We start from the raw sequence: 14266 nt of genomic DNA, 5'->3' as shown, positions 1-14266 counted from the left end.
CGCAAGGAGTACCCAAAGAGCCAACAAAATGCGCTCTAGCGAAAGGCCGCGCCGCCCCCGCGCCGCGGTCAGATGGAGGAAGTGCGATTGCGATGCAAGGGAAGGCACACTGTTTTGATTTACGCACGATGGAATTATTAGAAGAGGGTACATGTAAGAGCTCACGCTCGACACACAACAGAACTTGTATTTGTTTTTGGAACTGGATTTTGGAGAAGACCCTCACAGCGCGAGGCTCCGCCACAACTGTGGCAAGTTACAGACTCGATCGAAATGGACCAACAGCAACTGGAATTAGATTATTTGAGTATATAGGTGACGAAGAAGGAAATTAGTTGAAAAAGAAGAAAATGGTGCTGAAACTCTGTAGTTCCCTAGTCCCACGTTGACTGAATATGATTGAAGTGCACTGGAGTTGTCGTTCACAGCAGAGTGTGTACTAAGACTTGTCTAGGGACGGTCGACAGCACACATTTCCAGTTGCGAGATACGGAAGCATCCTTATGGTGTCCCTAGTATCTAAGGGCGGCGAGTCCAGCTCGACTGAATGTCCATCTCAATACCGTGACTACAGCGTGACCAAGTATTCAACTGCCACACAAAATGGTTAAAAGGATCAGAACACAAGTTGAGTTTAGCGAACTCCGGTCTTGGCTTCATCTGGTACGTTTAGATCTATGCCTCGTTGCCTTTTTTACGATTTCCCCTCTTCAACCCATCCTTTTCCCCTTTTCTCCTCTCTCTCTGTATAACTGCTTCATATCTTTGGGGGGTCCGAAGCGTAGACTGATGATGTGTCGAACCCTTCTACAGTATCCACGACCAAGGCCTGGAAAGATGCGACGCGCGGTCGATGGGCTGGAATCAACGAAGTCTACTTGTCCCTGTGAGGGATCATAACGCTTACCCACGTCTTGCACATGGTTCCCGAGATCATGGCTCGAGGGTGCGATCTTCTGGCTTTGGGGTGTGATCACGATTTGCTTGGAAGGGATCGGTGGATAGTGTTGATGAAGAGGGGCTTATCGGGGGTATATCACCGGCGTGTTGATGGAATCGAGATTCTTTATGGAGCGGATGACATCAGGGTCGACATGAGATCTCCCGAATGGAATTGGAGAACTTCTTTGCTCAACGGTGATAGAAGAGTCGATGACAGATGTGAGCAGTCCCCGCTTATGACCCCTCGATGGGATATGGTCAGGGGCAAGTAACCTTGCAAAGGGATGGGACAACGAGGGAGAGTTGGCATGGAGGAGGAGAGCTGGGATTAACAAGGTCTATACGCATCCTGCGTTATTGACGGGGTTTCTTCCAGGGGAGTAACGCGTGGGTATAGGGTTAAATAACCTTTTTCTCTACATTTACTCTCTGGATCTGGTGGAGGCGTGGTGGTCTCCCGCTCTGGAGACGTGATCGTGATTTTGCATGGAGACGGTCTATACACATAACCTCGCGGGAAGAGAAAAAGATGGGATTTTTCAATTTTTTTTTCTAGCTAGCCGACAATAGCTGGCGCGCAGGTAGGGGTCGTGATAGTCTCTTGGGAACGAAGGAGTATGTCGGCTATTGAATACTTCGCCGTGATGGGATGAGGATTAAGGAGGTTTAGTTTGTAGCAAGGTTGGTGATGTGAGTATAGATTCCGACTGTAGGGCTCGGCTAACACGAGAGCTTCTTTCTAACAATGGGTGTGTTACGATCGTCGTAGCTCTCTTAGATATGATGGGCACTTGATGTATCCAGTCTGGGAATCCCTGATTTGACATGTACAAGATTTCCCTGACACAGGAAACTCCCAGACTGGGACGATACGATGGAAAAAAGCCAGAAAAGTTGCTCGAGTAACCCAAACTGAGCATGCTAAATGGCTTGCAAGAACACCGACTGCGCAGTGAGCCCCTGAAGCCGATCTGGACGTGAACGCCACGTCATTTACAGGGGATCGTGAACATTAGACAAGAATTGGATGATGATCGGACTATCAAGTCGAGATTGAGAGGGGAATCTAGGCACATGTGTGGGCGGGTAGGATGATGTGTGTACGGGAAACGAGTCTGATGTTGTGGCGACAAAGAGACACGGGGAGAGAAAAGCACACAGGAGCGGGAAGAGCATGCCCGCGCATAAAGAAGGGACGAGGGCGGACGAGGATGGATGAGGACGAACAAAAGGCTTTCTGAGGGGTGTGTGTTTCTCGTGATTGCTAAATGTTGCGCAACACAATAGACCTCGGAGTTCCAGATATTCAGGAAGAAAAAGGCCGAAGAGGCGAGTCCAGGGTTCAAGCGCGCGGAAGAGACTTCTCGCAACAGGCGACGATCATCAGTCTGATCACCAGATGAATTTTCAATGTGGTCACTGCCTTCGTCCCCCCTTTTACTTAATGATATGCCATTATAGCCTTTTCACCAGCTTACCATAGCTTACTTCTGGTCTTGAGTCTACCTAGACTCCGTTTGATCGGCCTTGCGCGCATGGTGTTTGGTTATGTGTATGAGAGAGCGAGAGTGTAAGCCACAGCTTTGGAAAAGTATGACAGTGTAAGTGAAGTCGGTACGGACTTCCTGTAAAGGGGTAAAGGAGCTTACAGGATTGTTACTCGCCCATGCAAAAAAGGACGCGACTATCAACTAGATCGCCTTCGGTCGAACACGAATACCCCCCTTCCTTTCGCGATGACTAGCGTTTGATTTAGAGATTCACTTTTCCACCATCTTTAGAGACCGTCACCTCGTTCTTCCTTCTCCTTCTGCTCTCCTAGGCCGTGCGCGACAGAAATATGCGGCTGGTAAGAACAAGAAAAAGGAAGGAGGATAGACTTTCATGTAAGGGAGGGAGGAAAGCGACCACGGCGTCGAAGGCTTGTGCAGCCTGCCACGTGGAGGTGGACTGATGGAGGATGTGGGAATTTTCAAGGTCGCACTTTGCAGTGGGACGTTGACGGGCATTCTATGAGCGATGCTGCGATAGTATGCAGGTATTCTTTGTCCCTTCCTGTATGGCACAGCTTATCTGTAAGTGGCATGTCCTGGTCAATGGCGAGGGGCGGGACGGTCATCGCCGACGAAAAGCACCATTTTGAATTTGAACGGGAATGTATGCACGTGAGGGGTCTCTATCGAGGCGGCCGTCGCGGGAAGGACAGCTTACCATTGGGGGTGAGGACGGCCAAGAAAATCATGCTTGTCCAGGAACAAGAGTCGGGGTAATGAGAGTGAGAGAAGGGCAGGACCGCATGATGATCAGCGGCAGCCTCGATAGACGCAAGTGATGAGCTGATGATATGGTCAGCGGACAAGACGGCAGCGAGAGTTTGTGCCCTTTACGCTTCGGCGGCCGCCTTCGGGAACGGTGCCGAGGAGGAGGAGGAGGGCGGAAGTGAGACGCTTCTGTTCTGTAAGAAACGGAAAGTGAATGGACGATGCTTGGGCCAATCAGAATCCCATTCCCGGTGGCCGTCTGGACCAAGCCGGGACGAAAGTTCACCTTGTTCAACAAAAGGGATGGGCGAGAGCTGACTGAGAGTTTTGTACAAAAATGAGATGGGAGGCAAATGGGCAGATGGCGGTGTTGTTGGCACGGCGAAGGCAAACAGGGAAGAAGTCTGAATTACTAGTCATTGACCTCGTTGACTAAAGCTCGGGTCTGGCTCCCGAGAAGCTTAAATAGGTAAGAAACTATAAACATGGCCGTAAAGGGAAGTGAAATGCAGGAACTGATGTCCTGAGGGTGTATCGTAAAACTCTTTGAGCAAGCATTCTTTAGCCGCCCCTCCCTGGTCTTTTACCTCAAAAGAAACAACAATGGATATTCCCGTCTGCAAGGTTTATACACAATGTACAAGCTTTTTGGGCCCGTCAATTAGCCCCCGAATGTACCGACAGATCCCGATTTCGCGTGTTTCCGCAGAGGCGCGGGTACGGCGGTGTAACTGCTGCGGTCGTATGTGCCATAGCGAATCCCTGCCTCCAGGTCGTCGATGCTCTGGCGGATGCTCTCACGATAGACAACGTCGTCAACTTCGTAAAGGATCTGACTATGACGACTGCTTTCGCCCGACGCATTGGTAAGGTGGCTGTCAGGCCGGCCGTCTTCAGCACTGAAGCTGGGCCGGTGCTGACTTGAGGGCTCTGAGTTGCTCCTCATGTGTTGAATCTTTGGACGGCTGAAATTATTGACGGCTTGGCGCCGGGCCATTTCCGACTTTTCCGTCGTTCGACCCCTCGGAGCCCTTCTCCTGTCGGGAGACCTATCCGCGGGGCCTAGACTGGCTTCGTCCAGTTGGATGTTGATAGTGTAGACTGATTGATTCTTCATCACTGCCGGTAACGGCTTGTTGAGCGTCCCTTCACTAAACCTTTTGGTTGCGGGGGACTTTGAGGGAATTACGTCGAGCTCCTTCACTGTAGGCTCGTTTGACATCTGACTGGTTCTTGCCGAACCGGTGGTGGCCTTGTCGGTAGGTACTGGCTCCGTTGTCGCGCGAGTTTTGCGTGCGTTGGTGCCGAGGAACTTGGGAAGGTATTTGTTGAAGAATGGCTTTGTAGAGGGAATACTGGTGCAAATGATGCCGAGAAATAGCTCAAGGCAAGATACAAGCCAGTTGATCCAGGCGTTCCATGTGGCGTCGGGCTCCGTAGTCATGATCCAGGTGAAGTATGTCCGAGCAACACCGGCAAAGCATGCGAGGAATCCGGCACCAAATAAGAGGTTGACAATGGTAAGTTGTCTTGAGGTGAGCTTGTCGGCGTATACAATACGTACGAGGGCGAGGGGTAAGAGAACCACCAGGAAGTCCGTGACGGTATTGATGGTTCCGGCAACGAGAAGATGGGTGGATTCGTTGATGCAGTTCTGCGGCTCCAACGAGAGAGTCCAATAGAGCTTGAGAGGCCTTGGATACGTCAGTACTGCGCGTCTTTCACCATCGACGGAGAACTTACCGGCACTGCAACATAGCTACCAACATAAAGACGATGCAGTTGACGGAGATTAGCACCTGTAGTGCTACGACGAGCACTCTCAACTTATTCGATGCTGCACACGCGATTCTGTACATCAGAGCCAACATGGATAACTTGGTGAAGCTTGTTGCCAAGTCGAACAGGATCTGGCTGGCGAGGCCGATTTGAAGTGATCCCGTAATAGTTTCGGTAGGCACATCCCAGACATGCCGCCCCCAGCCATAGCTGTTCGTAGCTATGACTCCAAGCACCACGAAGCCCGTGGCTGGAATAAAGGCCAGCACGACGAGAATGTCGTCCCAGCCGAACCCGTTAGTGATACATCGTCGTGTATAGATCCGGATGGAGAGGATGACAGTGGCGATGGCCAGTAGGATGATGGCAACGATCTCGTTGGCCGGGCCTCTCGTTACTGGATTGACGAAGTTCGGGGTCGGCCAACTGAGAATGACTTCTACAGGCGGGATTCTCATATCGTAGATGGCGTGAACATCATGGAGAACGGGGAGTTGGCCACGACTATTGCTAAGAAGCGGAGGTGTAGGAGAGGTTTGGGGAGTATCTCCTCCTTATTGCGGCGTCCAAGGTGGTCCGAGTACACGCGGGGACGAAGAGGACACTGGACGAGGGGGGATGGGCAAATCGAATGGATGGGCAAAAAGACGTTTTTTTCAGCGGTGGTGACCGTGCTTGAGCCTAATCAACGGATGAAGGCAATGGCAAAGCATAACTCTGCTTGTGACATCAAGATGGTGATGCGAGCCCCGGCCAATATATCCTTTCGGTCTCGATGGTGGCCATCCCATCCCTGGCACGGCACTGCGGGGAGGGGGGGGGGGGAGTGGTGCGAGGAGTGAGTGTTGGCGAGACATTCTCAAGGCCGCACTGACGGCTTGAACCGGGGTTCTCATGAGGAACTGGTGGTGTCGTGTCGTGTTGTCTCTCTCAGTGTCCATTGGATATCCACGGGGCGGTGCTGAAAAGGGAACGATGGATGCTACTCCGTTGATCCCACGGCATCTTGGCCGGTTGCAAGTCTGTGTGAAAGAAGCCGGGAAGGCAGTAGACTTCGGCGCCTTGCTTCTTTGCGTAAGTCATCTTCTGGGGCACCGTCGCATCGCTTCTCTAGAGCCGTTATGGGAGAGAACGTCTCCCAGCCCTATTGTTGGTTTTGCAGCTGGGGTGACAAGCCCGTTTCTCCGGCTAAGGAGGCTCAACAGCAGACTAGGCCGTTTGACGCGGCAGACCCAGGCTCAGAGACCGGGGTCATTTGCCGCTAACGCAGCGGAACCAGTTTGAAGCTACCGAGACAGCTTTCACTTCTAGGTGTCAACAGTGTCAGAATCCTTTCATGATCGTCAGCGTCATGCGCCAGGCCTGCGATCATGAGCATGACATGTCAAGGGAAGCTGTCAGGTTATTTGACAGAACGGGTTGGCCGCTGGCAGCTTCATTCGAGCGGTAAGGTGCTTGTTGGTGAGAGCATTCAAACTCAGAAACCGGCCCTGGTCTGAATATCATCATGATGGTGGAGGTGGGCGGCCGGTGGACGTAGCGGAAAGCAGGCTAAAGGTGGGGAAGACAATGTGTTCCTGGATGAGGATCAGAAATGTTTGCATCCAGGATCTGGATTGGCGAGTTGTCTTCGAAGCCGCGCCGCCTTCTCGTTTCTCTTTGGTTACTGTGGTAGAGAACTGTTTGGAGCTTGGCAGGACGCACGGGTTTTGGGTTCGTTATGGCGCATTGACGACCGGGCGAGGGCATGATAAAACCGTACGTGTCAGAGGGTGTTGGACGCCATAGGCCCCAATTCGATTCTCGCCTGTTCGACCTCGACATCCTGGACAGGCCTCTTAATACGGCTAGAGGCAGGTCATCGTGTTCCCAGAGGCTATGCTGCAAGGCCCCCGTGATGCGGCCGCTCTCTGATATGGTAGTCTTGGCCTGTCAGGTTCCGGTCCCTATCACATCGGATCTGGGCGTTCCCATGACTGGTGGCGCCCCAATGCTACCTTGTCTAACGAACAGCGGATGCCAGGGTACGCATGTCATCAAGCGAAGAGGCGGCTTCATATGCAAGAGGATGGAATAGGATGGCGTACTTTGACGTGAAGTCGTTAGCTGGCAAGGAGTTGACAGCAGGTGTTAGTTGGAAGATGCGGCTTCCATTCGGTTCTTGAGCCATGACATGCTGCCCCACACCACGAATGATCTTAGTCATCAGCCAGACGACACCTCTCAAGTCACACTCAGCAACTCATATCGCAAGGCCGATTTCAACAACTCTACTATCCATTGCCTCTGGGTTCGTCAATCTCGCCACACTCAATGAAACGAACCAGTACTGTTATCTGGATGTCGTATTGCTTCTTCTTGCAGCCACCACGCGCAATAGCTGGGTGGCCAGATTGCTATTTCTGAGCCGTTTCCGAACCACCCCTCGTACGCTGCTGTTTCAACCGGCACACGATGATTGGGGCCCTGGAAGGTCGGCAGCGAATGATGTCGCGAGCGCACAGCTCGGTCCCGGTGTTCCTGTCATTAGCGGGCAACGGAGAAAAAAGTCTTCAGCCCTCTCTCCCTCCCGCCCGTCGAGAGCAACCCTCCGTGAAGCCAAGTTCCCCGGTCTGGATCATGGCTGGTGAAGATGCGATTGGGCCCTGAGATCAGGCCGGGGCTGTCAACCCCACGTGTGTCCGGCCTGCCATCAGCTGCGCCTCCCGGGGGCTACCCCTTACTTGACCGACTCAATCATAACGACACTTGACATGGGTTCATTATACCGCCTGGAGTGCTCACCTATTGTGCGCGAAAACGGGTAGATGACGGGTTCTAGACGGCACTGGACTTCTAGAATGCCCAGGCGTCTCGTATGACAGATTGTGAGAAGACATTGTGTTTCTGACGCGATATTCATGCCGCCTAGCGCGTGTTCGGGAAACGTCGGAAGCATGCTGGAGAGGATGACTCTTGGCAAGACCATCACATCTCAAGTACAGTGTGCTCTATGATATGGCTCGCTCATTCTTGCACCTTACTATGTGCCACCAAAGTGCCATCCGTCTCCCATGTCAGAGGCCACCAGTCCGGTATAGACTCGTCTAATTCATAGAAGCTATCTATCTCTTCAAACGCGTGGTATCGGTTCTTTTGCGCCTCGCTGCATCTATTCGAGTTGAAAATGGTTTCACCGTACTCGAAGAGTTCGAGGTTTAGCTCATGATTGCACAGAACAGCCCGAAAGGGGCGCCGGCATAGCAATAGATAGATGAGGCGAGGGCATATGCCGAAGCTAGCACTAGACGAAAGCTGAGAGAGAAGGCTCCTGTCTGAAGAGCCTGATACGGAGGCGTATGAATCCATTACGGAGCTCGGTGATCGGCTTACACAGCTTTAGATCTGGAAATCGTCTCTTCCATCTGCAAACTCCACGTCAATCCTGCTTCGATGCTGTTCCAATGAATATGAACGCTGCATTACTAGCAGCATTGACCGCTTACCTGCGTAGACGTCAGAAAAGACGGTGAAAGAGGGCTAGGTTGGTCTAACAAGTAGTGAAAGACTTCCTTCTCATGGAGTTCCTTTTTGGTACGGCGCAATCGAATGCGACGATGTCTTACAACAGAGACGAATTAATCATCACTCCGCGAAGACACCACGACGTTGGCAGGATCTGGGAAGGTCCGAGCTGAAGTGGTTCTGGCTAGATGAAGGGATTCTCAATGAGCGCGACGCAAGGAAGTTGAGCACGGCCAACTTCACAGACCGGATTATGCTCCCTTGCCAAGTTTTCTCCCCTCTCATGTTAGGATGCCATCCGGAAACGAAGATCATAAGTCAGGGCAAGTCGACCAAGGCGATCCGTGCTCTGCACGGGATGCTGCATGGACAAGACAATCGAATTTGCAGATTTGTCGATTGGCGACCTTCACTGGGGCTGCGGGTACAGATCATGAATTTGGCATTAGACGAGAAACTGACTAGGACTTATCATATCTCCCGGCCCAGTGGCCTTGGATCCTGTTGAATCGTGATTGTGAAATATCTGAGACGGCGTCGTCTAGCTTTGCTTTTGATGCTCCGGATCGAAGACGCCAGACTCGCGGTCTCGGGACAGCGAAGAGATTGGGGTGCTTTAACAGCAAGGACTTACGTGTGGAACTGGTAATTATTATTCGTTTTTTGGTGAGAAGCTAAACCATCGCAGACTTGATTAGACGAAGGGATGGTGAGTGCCGAGATCAAGGAGATATGATTATTGAGACATTATACAGGGCATGCGTTCTCGGACTTCAGTCTACTTCAGTCTAAACTTGCCATACGATGTGTTTCTCACCAAACAAAACAGAGCAAGCAAGCTTGCTGCCCGGGCATATCGTGAGCCGGAGCGATTGTGAATCATTTTCGTTGACGAGCCGACATTGCGTCCAACCGAGATGTCTGCCACTTTGCTTTGCCGGGGCTAATAAGAGACGGAGCTCAAGTAGCCGTCGATTCGGAAGAAACAGGGTTCGTGAACAGGTTGGCCGAGGTCTTTACCTCACAGAAATCTGGCGGATGCATCGTTGGCTCTTTTGGTGCAACATTGACGCCTCAATCGACAGCCTGTATCAATGCAAGTTCACCGAAGCAGGATAGGTCCGGGGTCGTCAATCTCAAGTCGTTCATGAAGAAACATCTTTGGCTGGTTCTTACTCTACAATGACGGGTTGTACATACTAAACTACACACTATCTTTGCTGACTTACGCGGTCAAGGTAGCCGTCGTTCTCTGCTGCTATTCACCTGGGAGCTAGCGGGCATCCGATTGGCTTATCAAATGAGAGACTCGGCGACCCTGGGGATGAAAGGAAGAGAACGGTCCGACTGGGCATGAAAACTGTTGAGGGGCGGTCGATGTTGGAGGATGGTCTCAGCCCACGGTAGACGGACGCTCAGGTCACTTGGGCAACTTTGGATGCTGCAGTGAGGTTGAGTGCGGGGCAGCTGCAGGCTCCGGGTCAGACCGGGGGCCGCTGGGGACCCCACCAGAACTGCTGATTGTGTGCTGTCAGCCTGCTGCTGTTGCTGCCATGGGCTCGGCCTGCCAGCGGCGGCACTCTGGCGGCACTCTCGAGGTGGGCAGCTGTGGTACCAGTTGCCCCTCCTGCGCAGCCCCTCTGCCCCTCCATGAGACAAGCGCAGCCCACCTTGCACTGGAGCTTTTGACGTGACCCAACCCTGAGGTCTTTTCCATGACTACGAAGCTCTCCGAATCTATCCTGCGTCATTTACACCCAAGTCCTTGATCTGATCTTTCACTCCTGACGGAAACTCAGACGTATCCAATCCTACCAAACCTCCCACGTATCACCAAATCACCACCAATTGCCCAACATGGCTCGCAAGTTCTTCGTCGGCGGCAACTTCAAGATGTAAGTTTCGTCCCATTGGCGGGGTCGACGATCTCTGCACCACCCTACCGGAGAGGGGCAGCCTGGAAGCTGCGGCTTCAGCCAAAACATCGTGAGACTAATGACCATCAACCTTGTAGGAACGGATCTGTTTCCGCCATCAAGGAGATTGTCCAGAACCTGAATAACGCTACCCTCGACTCCAACACCGGTACGTGCCATGTCTTTGCAGTCCTGTCCCGCCGTTGAGTTTCTCTGACAGTCTGCAGAGGTCGTCGTCTCCCCTCCTGCCATCTACCTCCAGCTCGTCCGCGACCAGCTCCGCAAGGACGTCGAGGTGGCCGCCCAGAACGTCTTCGACAAGCCCAACGGTGCCTTCACCGGCGAGATCAGCGTCTCCCAGCTCAAGGACAGCAACATCAACTGGGCCATCCTCGGCCACTCTGAGCGCCGCACCATCCTCCGCGAGTCCGACGAGGTCGTTGCCTCCAAGACCAAGTACGCCACTGAGAACGGCGTCGGCGCCATCTGGTGCTGCGGTGAGAGCCTCGAGGAGCGCGAGGCCGGCACCACTGTCGAGGTCGTCAGCAAGCAGCTTGCTGCCCTCAAGGCCGCCATCTCCGACTGGTCCAAGGTTGTCATTGCCTACGAGCCCATCTGGGCCATCGGCACTGGCAAGGTCGCCACCAACGACCAGGCCCAGGAGGTTCACGCCGCCATCCGCGCCTGGCTCAAGAAGGAGGTCAGCGACAAGGTTGCCGACGAGACCCGCATCCTCTACGGCGGCAGTGTCAACGAGAAGAACTGCAAGGACCTCGCCAAGGAGAAGGATATTGACGGTTTCTTGGTCGGCGGTGCCTCCCTGAAGCCTGGCTGTGAGTATTTTCGGTGCACCATCATCATGGACGGACAGCTAACATGGCACAGTCGTCGACATTGTCAACGCCAAGCAGTAAACAAGCCAGATTACAAACTTGATGATGATGACCTAAAATCAGGCCGTGATGGGCCGGGATAGACCTAGGATGACCCCCAAGTGACCATTCGTAGTCGCCAACTCCTAGGGCCGTAGACTTGAATAAAAGAATTATACCCCCCCCCCCCCCAAATCTTCTGAAGGTGGTTAGACCTGGTGAAATGTTTGTGATTCTTGAATTTCGAGTTCTTAAAGGGGTACTCTTTGCCCTCCCTGACGGGTCAATGTATGGTACACGCGGCAAAGAAGCTCCCGCTTTCGTCCTGTACACGCCTAGTTCCTTTCGTAATTTTACACGTTTTTCCAAATCGATACGCTCGTGCCTCTCATATTTATACAGCCATGCCATTTCCGTGGTAAGGACTCCAGACACCTCTGACACTGGGGTTGATACTGTTGACCGGCTTGTTGACCCTCTTCAATTTCTCTCCGTTGGCGTCGCGCAGAAGCTCAGCCTTTTTCAAGATCTCGATTGGCTCCATATTCCGAACGCAAATGGCCTTCTCGCGGCCGTTGATGTAGTGGCCGACAATGATGGGGTGTTTCGACGGACGGGGCGATACGGTGAACTCGACTTGGGGGTTTGCGGCGGCGAACTTTGGAAGCTGAGACTTGATGAAGCCGCTGGGTGACCGTTAGCAATGTTCTCGATAGTCTCCTTCTGAGGGCGGATTGGCGTACTTCATTCCCTTGGAGCTGCCGGCCCAGTCGCAGTAGTGAAAGTCCAGCTTCTTGCACTGGAGGATGAAAGAGCCCAGGCCATTCTGTAAGGACGTCAGCAATGGGTTCACGGTGTATTCGTCTTCCGAGGAACTTACACGGCCGGTAGACACCGTCTTCAATGCTCTGATCGTCATGGTATCCTGCTTGGCGCACAGAATCCGGTTCGCAGTCTGGATCACGAGAGGCTCCTTTCCAGGGACGGGGAAATTTCTTAGCGCGAAAATGTAGGATGCAGCCTGAGGTGACAGCTTCCAGAGGTACGTACCTGCCTGCACTCGAAGCTCCCGTCTGTGACCAGGATGGCTCGGCTGAACCGCGGCGATTGGCCAAAGGCAGGCTGCACTACAAACTTTCCCATGCTCGTGTCAATTTCATCCATCTACTTTACTCTGACGACGCGCCTGCTCCCTTTCCAAATCCCGACATCCCACCAAGCTCCGTCGATGCATCATTAGCTACGGCGCGACGCATCCCATCCGAGTCGACAAACATTTCTTGAATCGGGAATTTGATGAAGAGCAACTACAGCGATGACGGATAAGCTCCCTCCTAACCTGTTGGCGCTCTTCGCGCCGCGCCCTCCTCTGCGATGGGTTGCGCCGCCCGACCATGCGCCGGAGGCCCGACGAACCCTCCCCGTCTCTGGACTCGCCGAGTTCCTTCCCGCGCTCCAGCAATACAAGGAGGAGGACGACTACAAGCCGACAGAAAGTTGGCTTCAGATGCGCGACCGCAAGAAGCTTGAGAAGCAGGCAGCTGTTGAGAAGCTCAAAACCGAGGGGCCGAAGGACTGTTAGTTCTGCCAGTATTCATCCATCGAGAGTCTATGCTGATGTTTTCGCGATCTAGTTAAGCCGCACGAGGATCCCAACATTCGTGGCGACGCTTTCAAGACACTCATTGTTGCGCGACTCTCGTACGAGGCAAATGAGCAAGACCTCGAGAGAGAGTTTGGTCGATTCGGCCCAATTGAGCGCGTATGTACTCCCGAATACCTTTCCACACTTCGAATCGAGCTAATGTTTGTACAGATTCGCATCATCACTGACACGCATGCCCATGAGAGACCCAAGAAGAAGAAGAAGCCCCACCGAGGATACGCTTTTGTAGTATTTGAACGAGAGAAAGACATGAGAGGTAATACCGCCGAACCCACCCCCTCCGACAAGACTCGGCTTGTCTGCCAGTCGTTCCCCTTCAGACGTGCGGCCCTCAAGCTTGCCCGCGTTCTGCACTTCACACCGAGATCTGTGGCCCTCAAGCTTGCCCGTCTCAAATCTTGTTTTTCCTTCTTTTTACCCAGTCACGATGCAAAGGTATGATATCGTCAAGGTTTTACTGACACACGCGCCTTGGCGCACTGGTGAGTAGCTGCTCTAGATGCCTGCGATGGTATTCGAATCAAAGACCGACGTATCAAGGTAGACGTCGAGAGGGGCCGCACCGTCAAGGGCTGGGTGCCCCGCCGATTTGGCGGTGGCCTCGGTGGCAGAGGTTACACCAAGGCTCTTCCTGCCCGTCCCATGGGTGGCGGACCTGGTGGCAACTTTGGCGGTGGCTTCCGAGGCGGTTTCCGTGGCGGCTTCGAGGGAGGTCGCGGACGTGGAGGCTTCAGGGGAGGCGGTGGAGGTTTCGGTGGTCGTGGTGGCTTCCGCGGCGGCGGCGACTTCGGCTCCAGGGGTGGTGACCGCGGACCGAACGGATACGGCGCACCCAGAGACGCCCCTTCAGGACCTGGTCGCGGCTTCGGAGGCGATCGTGGTGACCGAGGCGACCGCAGCTTCTCCGGTGGTGGGTATGACCGTGGTGGTGGCCGCTCATATGACGACAGATCCGCTGGCGGTGGCGGCGGCGGCGGCTACCGCGACGGAGGCCGCTTTGGTGATCGGGACCGTGACGGTGGCCGACGGACTGGAAGCAACATGGAACCCATCAGGCCTAGAGGGGAAGGTGGGTATCGCGACCGTGGTGACCGCGGAGACCGAGGCGACAGAGAGGACCGGGACCGCGGCCGAGACAGAGACAGAGATTACGACCGACCTCGTGATGACGACAGTAGAAAACGCGGCTACGAGGGCGGTGGCTACGAGGATCCTCGCAAGTTGCGTCGTTACTGACGAGACACCTAGTGTCTTGCGGTGGGTGACGACTAGCTCGTCTCTTCTTTCCGTCTCTTTTCTTCTTCCCCTTCTCTCTCGAGGGTAAGC

The 14266-nt window shown here is 53.6% G+C and overlaps 5 protein-coding genes across 5 annotated transcripts; 3 read left to right on the top strand and 2 right to left on the bottom strand.

Moving 5' to 3' along the window:
* Positions 1–3864: 3864 nt before the first annotated feature.
* CCOS01_02198 (uncharacterized protein) lies at positions 3865–5440 on the bottom strand (the record flags this gene model as incomplete). The annotated part of the gene is made up of 2 exons (XM_060450390.1): positions 3865–4897; positions 4947–5440. The coding sequence occupies 2 exons, from the start codon at positions 5438–5440 to the stop codon at positions 3865–3867; spliced, it is 1527 nt and encodes a 508-aa protein (XP_060319040.1).
* Positions 5441–5876: 436 nt separating this feature from the next.
* Positions 5877–6266, top strand: CCOS01_02197 (uncharacterized protein; the record flags this gene model as incomplete). The annotated part of the gene is made up of 1 exon (XM_060450389.1): positions 5877–6266. One exon carries the CDS (start codon positions 5877–5879, stop codon positions 6264–6266), a length of 390 nt encoding a protein of 129 aa, XP_060319039.1.
* A 4077-nt stretch (positions 6267–10343) lies between these two features.
* On the top strand, positions 10344–11316 carry CCOS01_02196 (triosephosphate isomerase; the record flags this gene model as incomplete). The annotated part of the gene is made up of 4 exons (XM_060450388.1): positions 10344–10381; positions 10501–10571; positions 10630–11235; positions 11288–11316. The coding sequence occupies 4 exons, from the start codon at positions 10344–10346 to the stop codon at positions 11314–11316; spliced, it is 744 nt and encodes a 247-aa protein (XP_060319038.1).
* Positions 11317–11668: 352 nt separating this feature from the next.
* On the bottom strand, positions 11669–12438 carry CCOS01_02195 (uncharacterized protein; the record flags this gene model as incomplete). The annotated part of the gene is made up of 4 exons (XM_060450387.1): positions 11669–11960; positions 12018–12100; positions 12155–12247; positions 12325–12438. 4 exons carry the CDS (start codon positions 12436–12438, stop codon positions 11669–11671), a joined length of 582 nt encoding a protein of 193 aa, XP_060319037.1.
* Positions 12439–12589: 151 nt separating this feature from the next.
* Positions 12590–14176, top strand: CCOS01_02194 (U1 small nuclear ribonucleoprotein; the record flags this gene model as incomplete). Its single annotated transcript, XM_060450386.1, has 4 exons — positions 12590–12851; positions 12909–13036; positions 13091–13340; positions 13431–14176. 4 exons carry the CDS (start codon positions 12590–12592, stop codon positions 14174–14176), a joined length of 1386 nt encoding a protein of 461 aa, XP_060319036.1.
* Positions 14177–14266: the final 90 nt, after the last annotated feature.

Source organism: Colletotrichum costaricense, assembly GCF_030867565.1.
Source record: "Colletotrichum costaricense strain IMI 309622 chromosome Unknown Scaffold_2.1, whole genome shotgun sequence".
NCBI classification, from domain to species: Eukaryota; Fungi; Ascomycota; class Sordariomycetes; order Glomerellales; family Glomerellaceae; genus Colletotrichum; species Colletotrichum costaricense.
Note: the sequence above shows the minus strand (reverse complement) of the source record. Positions and strands in the feature narration are given on the sequence as shown.